Source organism: Gavialis gangeticus, unplaced genomic scaffold (assembly GCF_001723915.1).
Source record: "Gavialis gangeticus isolate Ggan-Ray unplaced genomic scaffold, GavGan_comp1, whole genome shotgun sequence".
Classification (NCBI taxonomy): Eukaryota; Metazoa; Chordata; order Crocodylia; family Gavialidae; genus Gavialis; species Gavialis gangeticus.
The window spans coordinates 24,699,559-24,709,102 of record NW_017728997.1 but is presented as its reverse complement, the minus strand read 5'-3'; the positions used below and the strand labels follow the sequence as shown (position 1 = coordinate 24,709,102).

General features: G+C 47.1%; 1 protein-coding gene across 1 annotated transcript in view; it reads left to right on the top strand.

The window, feature by feature from the left end:
• Positions 1-449: 449 nt before the first annotated feature.
• LOC109289073 (cytochrome b-c1 complex subunit 1, mitochondrial) overlaps positions 450-9,544 on the top strand; it is a 19,722-nt gene continuing 10,627 nt past the window's right edge. Inside the window, exons 1-8 of the mRNA XM_019504959.1 lie at positions 450-555; positions 1,721-1,861; positions 3,585-3,671; positions 5,885-6,014; positions 6,965-7,163; positions 8,494-8,573; positions 8,750-8,865; positions 9,156-9,299. Of these exons, the coding sequence (XP_019360504.1) occupies positions 484-555; positions 1,721-1,861; positions 3,585-3,671; positions 5,885-6,014; positions 6,965-7,163; positions 8,494-8,573; positions 8,750-8,865; positions 9,156-9,299 (969 nt within the window). The 5' untranslated portion in view covers positions 450-483. The remainder of the gene's footprint in view (positions 556-1,720; positions 1,862-3,584; positions 3,672-5,884; positions 6,015-6,964; positions 7,164-8,493; positions 8,574-8,749; positions 8,866-9,155; positions 9,300-9,544) is intronic.

Genomic DNA, 9,544 nt, shown 5'->3' with positions numbered 1-9,544 from the left:
CAGATTGCCCAGTGTATCCTGCAGGGGTCCCACATTACCTCAGTATTACTTGCTTGCATCTGGCGAGCAAGCCCAGGGATCCCACTGATCCTTTATTGATTATGTTCCTGATTGTTTACCTGATTACACCATACCTTTGTCTACTGAGTTCGCTTTGTGCCATATACAGCCTCATACACACTACCTCTAGGCACCGTCCTGCTGCTGCAGGTTCCAAGGCCCCGGCCCGGCCCTGCTCAACCACCCCCTGCAGCCCTGCCTGTGACACCTCCCACCAGCAGGGAGCGCGCACGCGCCCACCCCAACCCACTCCTAGGCTACCTCGCACTCGCCCCTCCAGCACCTCCCTCTGCGCATGCGTACCCCTTTGCCTCGCCCTTTGTGCGTGCGCCGCCCGTCTTTTGGCGCATGCGTGCTTCCCTGCCCATGACCTTGCGGCGCATGCGCTGTTCCCTCCAGCTCGTCCGCCGCTGCAGGGACAAGATGGCGGCCTCCTCTATGTGTCGGGCCGGCTGTGCCGCGGGCCGAGCGTTACTGCGGGGGCCCCGCTCCTCGGTGAGCGCCGCCCGCGCGGGACGGGGCCGGGACCTGGGGCGGCGGGAGCGGATCCTGGCGGCGGGGAGCGGGTCCGAGGGGGAACACCTGGGCCCTCGCGCCGGGGGAAGGTCACGGGGTCGCTGCCCGCGGCGGTCGCCATGGAAATCCTGGGGGGGTGGGCAGAGCAGGATGAATGTTCGGAGAGAGCTCGGTGACGTCAAAAGGGGGACGCCGCGCCTGCCTGCGTTAACGCTTTGCATGGCCGGGCGGGCTGCAGGGGCAGAGGGGCTACAGCAGTACCCTGGTGAAGGGCAGAGCCGCACCTTCCCCACGCAGTACCGACCCGTCGTGCCCTGCTGTTTGCCTGCCTGTGGAGTTGGGTAGGCATCCTGGAGAAGGGTGATTGCGCGCAAAAGCTAGCAGAAAACTTTACAACTACTCAGGTGGTCTAGTAAAAGATATCACATCTGCCCAGAGACGTGGCCTGCCTGGACACCTGTGGGCATTTCTTGCTTAAAGAAGCAACCGTTTCCAACACGTGGCCTCCTGGGGTGTTGCGCTCCTTCCTTCTGCTCCGCACCTTTCTGTCCTTTCCATCCCAGTCCTACTGCTGCATCTGCGTGGATCTGTTTCTGGTGCCTTGCAGCCATGGGGGCAGTCATCTCTTGAACTTAGCTCCTAGCACTCAGTTGTTAGTAGAAAATCAGCTTGGCAAGAGGGTAAACCAGCCTTCAGGAAGGTGCGTGCTTCTGCACTGCAACACCCCACCGGCTGCACATGACGCTGCAGTGTAGGCGTGTGCTAAATGAGTAAAGGGACTTGTTAGGTTTGGAGCTGTCCTGGAGCCAGCTGTGGGTTTCTGCTATTGGCCAGTCAGCTCTTGGTTCATGATGTAGGGGTCAGCCTTGTCCAGCAAGAGCAGGGTTTGAATATGCTTCTGGGAGTCTGTTGGTTTTATGTGTTAAGACCTGCTTGTATTAACATACAAAAGCTTTTCACCCAGAATTCTTAGTTAGGAGATGTGATGGACTTTGAATAACCTTAGGAGGAAAACCTTTGACTGAACCTAACAGTGTTCTAATTAACTGATTAGGCTGGGTTTATTGTGTATTTGGGAATCTTCACGCAATTGTGTCTATATTATGCTGTGAGAGTCGCAGTTTGATCATGTTTTTCTCTTTAGCCAGCCCTGTTGAGTTTGACAAGGAATCGTGGTGCAGCTACCTATGCCCAGGTACTCCAAAGTCTTCCAGAGACTCAGGTCACCACTCTTGACAATGGCCTCCGTGTGGCATCTGAGGAGTCCGGCCAACCTACGTGCACGGTAATTTTTAAGGGGGAATCGGGGTTTATTTTAGGATGACTCAGTTCTGTACCAAGTTTATCGACTTCCAAAGGAGCGCAGCTTTTATCTGAACCTAGATTGGCAGCAGAGATCTAGCAGGAGGTAGACTATAAATTTAGTCTGTAAGGTGCAAGTCTACCTTGCCTGACTTCAGACTAACACAGGTAACTTCCTCTTTCGGTAGAGATATAGTCTGTCTTGTTAGCTGTTAGGGTCACAACCTGGTCAATGGAATCAGTAGTAAAAGGTTTTGATTGCTTTGCTTTGGAATGAGTCTAAAATGCTTCCAGTGATACTTTTGTGCTCTGTTTAGATTGCTCATCCATACTGCTCTTTGAATGAAGACAGTTTTTGTATGAGCAGGACAGCTGCTAATTGTTGAATACAACTTGGACAAATTGAGAGAGAAGATTATCCAAAGTTACTAGATGCATGCCATAAATAAAGTAATCTTTTCAACCTATGATGCAAAATATTTGTCCCCATGTGTGACAGGAAATGTTGCCCATGAGAGCATCTGGTCTTGTTTTTAGTTCTGGAAAATTAAGAAGCTAAAACTGAGGCTGATTAGGAGAGCAAAGCATGTCATTGCCTGCAAATATGGTACTCAGAGATGTGAGGCTGAAAATTTTCCAGTGCTTTATTTTTCCATGGGAAATTTCCATTTCTAAAAATTCATTGTTTCATAAAATTCATTGGTAACAATTAATGGATGCCAGTAAAATGTTAGGCAAGTTTGAGTTTCAAAGTTGTAATTAATATTTTTCAGGTGATTATCCCTAGGAAGCATGTGAGAGAGAACATATATGTTTTATTGATTTGTAAACAGGAGGGTAAATACACACATAATAATCCAAAACAAAAATCAAGGGATGAATTCACCTAATTGGCAGTGCAGGTCAACTCAAAACCAAATGAATGCACTGCTAAGAGATTTTGAGAAACAGAAATAAGCTTGCTTCTGTCCAATTCTACAGAAGCACAATTAGTGAAGAAGATGTAGTGTGATGATAAGTTACCCTTGCCCATAGACTCATTGATAAAACTATCCTTTAGCGAAAGAGAATATGGTTCAGGTAGTTCTGAATCAGATTTGCCTTGATCTGATTCTAAAATGGAACTAATAAGTAGTGCAAGTGATTCCACAGATAGTGACAGTGAAACTGGAGGTGCTGCAAGGACCTCGGTGGAAGAAGGTTAAGTTTTGTTGAAGTAGATGAGTGGACAGCCACTGCATATCAAAGCTTTGAATTTGTTTGAATGTAACATTTAAACCACATTAAGTGTGCTGCATTTAATTTTTTTCCTAATCAAATATTTCTGTTCAAGTACTTGTGGCTATTGGGACATAAAAAAGCACCTCCGTGTTAATTTTAGTTTTGTTTACTAAATATAAGTCAACTAAACATGCTGAATCAGATCATTCTCTATTTAGAGCATTGGAAAATTTTCCAATTTAAAATTTTTCAGAAAACCCACATCTGACGGTACTTGCTCAGCATTGTTTCTCATAAAACACTGAAGGTTGGGGCCACAGATAGAGACCTTTATATGCTTATGTTATGCTCTTGCCAGTGGGTGTGCATATGTGACCCCCCCCCCCCCAAAACAAAAAAAAAAATAAAAAAAAAGTAGGAAGCTTATGAATTTTTGCTTGCGTTATTTCCTTTAGCGTATTTACTTGGAGCATCTCTCTTCTCAGGTGGGCTTGTGGATCCAGGTAGGGAGCCGCTATGAAAATGAAAAGAACAATGGAGCAGGCTACTTTGTGGAACATCTGGCATTCAAGGTGAGATTGTAACTGGAGCTGGGAACTGCCATGGGACTTGGTGTAAGACAGCTACTTATATATAACACTGGGTTTTTTGGAGCCCCACAACTCTTGATTTTTTTTTTTTCTTTCTCTTTATTCACTTTGTTGTCTCATGTTTCAGTGGGTCAAGACTGTGATAAGGAACTGGATTTTTCTATCTACAGCAGGGGTTGTCAACCGGGGGTGTGCGTACCCCTAGGGGTATGTGGAAAAGTCCTAGGGGTGCATGCAGCCAGGTGGGGACAGAGCACTGCCAACCATCACCCCATGCTGCTGCCTCCCAGGAGTGGGACTGGGGGAGGGACGAGGGCAGTGGTGCCCCTCTGTGGGCTGCACAGGTGCCTGCTGTGGTGGTGGGGGCTCTCATGTGGTGGCTACCACTGCCATCCACCACCCTGCACTGCTGCCAAACACCGCTTTCCCACAGCCGGTTGCACACACGGCTCTGCGGGCTGTTGACAGGCAGCACACAATTGGCCGGGTGCGAGGCCCGTCAGCAGTCTTCAGAGCCACACATGCAACCAGCTGTGTGAAAGCAGGGCAGTGGGTGGTGGTGGCGGCGCAGCGGGGTGGATGGTAGTAGCGGCTGCTGTGTGAAAGCCCCCTGCTCCATGTCTGGCCGCCGCCACCAGAAGGCTGAAAACCCCTGATCTACAGTTTCTGAGCACCAGAATATGCGCACATATCTTTGTTCTCTTGCTGTCTTACACAACCTTTGGTTGTGTGAACAGGAAAGGGCTCTATAGAGAACTTAGTATGATGGCATCCCAACCTTGATTCAGGTCTCTGGCTCTGTTGTAATGTATATGAAAACAAACTACCCTAGGTATTCGGAAGAAAAGTAAAAGTTGAGGCGATCCCACGTTAGCGCATATTTGCAGATAAAGTGTTTTGAAGTCTTTGTACTGACTTGATTCTTTGCAAGGGCAGAGTTTAGACCAATGGCTTTTGTCATTGCTTGTGGGATTCATGTGCATAACTTGCCAGAGTGTTTCACATGTTGGTTGTGGGGTTGTACAGTTATCTTTGAGATTCGAGCTCCTAGTCATTGCCATGACATTTAGGGACTCCAGTAAATGTAGGTAGGGACTCCACCCTGACAGTTGCACAGAAGAACTGCTCTGGGAATTCCAGAATATTTTGAATGGCACTGATTTAGCCTACTTCAACAAAAGTCTCTTCATCTTTTAAGAGAACATATTTGTTTGACTGAGATACCAGTCCCTTTATCTTTTTATGGACATAAAGATGGCTAAAAAGATTCTGTGGTTTACTCTGATATGTAATTCAGGACAAAGGAAGCACTGCTTAGCATTTGAGAACTTGAGGGGCTGGAGACTTGCTTCTGATCTCAACATTTAATTACACAAGAGAAACCTGCATGAAAATATGTATTTATACTTATCCAACATGAAAAGAACAAGGCTGTTAAAAGAACAGCCATGTATGGCTGTGAGTTTCTAGCCTTTCAGCAGAAGGCTGCCTCTTTAGAACAACACTTGCTGTAATGCAGATGCATCTGCTGAGTAGTACGAGCACAGGACTGGAAAGGATCTCCTGGATTATCTAGTTATGTCTCCTACCATTGCAGGTAACTCCATTGTATAATCCCTTTGATAACCTGTCAAACTCCATCTCAGTCTAGATGGTATTTTGCCCCTGTGACCTGTCAGAAGACTATTCCAGAGCATCCTTGCTGTGGCTAGAAACCTTCTAATTTCCAGCATAAATTTATGGCCAGTTCATACCCATGCTGCCTTGTGTCAACATTGTCCTCCAATGTACGTATCTCTTTCCCAACTAATAGACAGCAGTTATTCTCTGGCTTTTGTTTTGCAAGACCAAACAAGCCTGTTATAAAGTCTCCATTCCCATGATCAACCTAGTAATCTCTCTGCCCCAGTCCAGTTTGAATTCACTTTTCTTGCACCTGAGTGACTAGAACTGTATGCAGTGGTCCTGAGGTCACTGCACTGTCTAGTACAGTGGTATTCCTACTTCCCTACCTTTTACTAGAAATAGTTCAACTGGTGAGCAGTCCTGTGATAGGTTAGTGCTCTAGTTCCTTTTAAAAACTGGGAACTTAACCGCATGAATGCTATTGATGTAGTGTTTAGTTTGCCAACAGATGTTGCAAAATCTAGCTAGTTTTCATTGCATGTATCTGGTTTTTTTTGTTTGCTTTTTAGGGCACAAAGAAACGTCCTTGTGCCACCTTTGAAAAAGAAGTGGAAAGCATAGGAGCCCACCTCAATGGGTACACCTCTCGGGAGCAGACAGCCTACTTCATAAAAGCTTTATCCAAGGACCTACCCAAAGGTGGTGTTACTGTGGGACTGTTCACTCTGACTTAAAGCCTGAGGTCAAAGAAAATGTTCTCTTCTGCATTTCTCTAAAAAGCCTGTGGGTACAGCTGCAATTCAGATAGTGGTTAGGTGGTCTGGGCACATATACACATTCTTATAGGTCATTGGAAAGTGCATACCCACCTAATGGTGCCCCTAGTCTTCAGCTTCGTTTTCTCCTGCAATTATCCTTTGTAATCTGTTCTCCTGCCATTCAGTATTGGGTATTAATAATGCCAGTGGAAGGATGTCAGTTGTCCTTTGCAATATTGTGGAATTGGGAAGATGAGTACTGTTGAGCCATTAATACTTTGAGTCAGAAATGTACAATACAGCTCTTCTGGGTTCTGTTTGCAATGTAGCTTTAAGCTCTGTGCTTTCATGAACAGACTTAGGTTTGCTTTTTCCTACTAGTGCGAGAATCCATAGCCCTGACTGTAACCAAATATCGTTGTAATGAACTCTACAAGTGCTATCCATATTACTGCCAATACACCTTGCCTTTAATATGTGCCTCCCTACCCCACCCATCCTGCAAGTGCACTCACCAGGCTGTGGTGCTCTTCTTGTCCCTGCTTGGCAGACGCAGTATGTTGCACCAGACTTTGAGAGTGACTTGCAATGTGGCAAAGTCTATGAGTTGAAAATATTACAGTTTGTCTTGAAGACAGTAGACAAAGACTTGGCCCTATGTAACTAGATACTGCACAAGCCCTTTGTGTCCCACTGACCTTCTCCCACTGCTGTTTTCCAGTCTCTCTACCTTCCTGGGCCCCAGGGTCCCATTAGAACATTCTTATGTGCCACTTCTTCCTTCAAATTCTGAGCTGTCCTCAGTTTCCTGTCCTGATTTCTGTTGCATTATGTTGTGGCCAGGTTAAGGGATTGCTAACATTGATCCTTTTGTGTATGTGCCTGTTGCAGCTGTTGAGATTCTGGCGGATGTTGTGCAGAACTGTGGTTTGGAGGCTTCGCAGATAGAGAAGGAGCGAAACACCATCCTTCAGGAGATGCAGGAAATTGACACCAACTTGACAGATGTTGTGTTTGATTACCTTCATGCCACTGCTTACCAAGGGACTCCATTGGCTCGCACTGTTGAGGGGACCACCGAGAACATAAAGTGAGCAACACGTGCAAACAGTTTCGGGTTGGGGTGCAATATACGCCTTGAAGCAGTTGTTTGTTTGTTTTTTCCACTGTTGGACTGAAGTTGGGAGGCTAAGCAGTTCCTTTTGGGTGTATATCACTGAACTAAATGAGAGAGGAAGTGTACAACATCAGCTACATGGAGCTGTGTACTGAGAGAATAAAAAGATCTTTATTGGCAACAGTGTGCCTATGACAGACCTGTATACAAGGGAGCCTCCCTGTGCCTTTTGTCCAAGGTGGACAGTGCTGTGCACTTAACTGATATCTTCATCATGGATGTGTTTTAACTTGAGCCCATGCTTCCCGCTGCCTGCAAAAGCTGGACTTTCAGGTACTGGCAGCTGACACCTTGTAGCCTAAAGGTAGGCTTGGCACAAACAGTGTGACACAAGCTTCTTGAGTATTCCCAACACTGTGCATTAGGCCCCAGTGAGATGGAAGCCTGCTAAGAGAGGAGTGTGTTCCATGCTCATTTAATTTGGTCTCTCTAGTAGTGACCCTGAACTGGCACTTAACAATTAGCAAGTACAGGGGTCAATAACATACAGCCCGTGAGCCAGATCCATGCTGGGGCTGGGCAGTGAGGTCCTGCATCTGTTTTGCTGCTGTTCCTCTTCCCCAGCTTCAGTACAGCCACACTGTGGGCTCATGGGGATCTGAGCTGGGGCTGTCCAGCTTCCAGTGGCACCTGTGCTGCAGCTGGGAGGGGTGGAGTGGAGGAGGGAAGGCAGGGAGAAGGGGAAGCAGAAGGAGCACAGATGCAGCTTCCTGTTTCCTAGCCCTCCCTCCGTTTCCCAATAGCTAGAAGCTGCACTTGTGCCTGAGCTGGGGGCTAGGAGAAGCAGTGGAGGCACAGATGCAGCTCCCGGTTGCCTGGCCTCAGCACAGGCAGAAGCAACCCCTATCCCTGCTGCGGGCACACTGCTGAAGCCACCTGGCCCACACCAAACCAGGGTTGGGTTCTGTCTTGTGACTCATAAAGGTTGTCAGCCACTGGATGAATGGATGGAGACTTCCATTTTTCTTCACACAGGGTACTAAGAAGCCATCTGTGAGTGACTTCTGACACTGATCTGGTCTACATTTGATGTTTACCGTCTAGCTTTTTAGTTCAGCATCCCATTCTGGTCCTAAGGGTTATGGCATGAGAGAAGATTAGTCAGTGCAAACAGATTTCTGGAAAGGATTGTTCTATAACCAAGAAAGTTGGGGGGGAGTTTGCTTGATTGCCCCCACCCCTCATCCTCCATCATCCCTATCCCCTGGGCTGCTGGAATATGAAAATTTTGTGTGTTCTTTAGGTCTCTGACTCGTGCAGATCTAACTAGCTACATTGACACTCACTATAAGGCTCCTCGCATGGTCCTGGCAGCTGCTGGAGGTAAGTCCCCATTTCCTGTTCTTCTAAGGAGCCGTGGTACTGCCAGTGCTAAGCTTTTGCTGCGGTATGGGGCTCTGGGTTGCTTATAAAGCACATAAAAGCAGTGTATTTTTCCCCTTAATTTGGAGGGCTGTGCAGCTTTATGGATCTCTTATTCTGTCTCTTCTGCTTGCCAGGTGTTTCTCACACAGAGCTGGTAGACCTTGCTAGGCAGCATTTAAGTGGAATTACCTATGAATACAAGGAGGATGTAGTCCCTATCCTATCACCTTGCCGCTTCACAGGGAGTGACGTAAGTTCTTCGTGGCTCAGCCCAAAGTACACACTTGCAAAATTGGCCTCTGTAGCTGTTGTATGAGCAGGTGGCACCTCAGTGTGGGGCTGCAATATGCTGGGCTGGCCAAATATGGTGATTTTAGATGTGACCACGATTCATTAAAAATGGAGGCTGTCACTTGCATCAGCCTCCTAACGGAGACTTGAACCTGTGGTGTCTTGTCCCTTAACTTAGAAGCCATGCTTCACATCAGACTGCAGGGAAGTCCTTGCTTATCCTAATCTGGATCCCCTGATCCCTTGCAGGTCCGTGTCAGAGATGATGATGTTTCCCTGGCTCACGTAGCTTTTGCAGTGGAGGGCCCTGGATGGGCTAGTCCTGACAATATTGCCCTCCTTCTAGCTAATTGTATCATTGGATGCTATGACCGCACCTTTGGAGGTGGCAAGGTAAGAGATTTGGCAGTGCAGCAGGGGAGTTTGAACAGTCCATTTTACTATAGTGTTTGGGCAGAATTACTCTGGGGAGTATTCCCAGGAATATCTGAGGAAATGCCAGATATTGTGTGGGTTGCATTCCAATTCTGAGATTTTTTGGGGAAATAGAGCTTGTGCTCATGAATGCAAAGTGCAGGACTTGGTGCAAATAACGCTGATCTGGGATGGTTCTTGTACTCTGTGGGATGCGTCAAGAA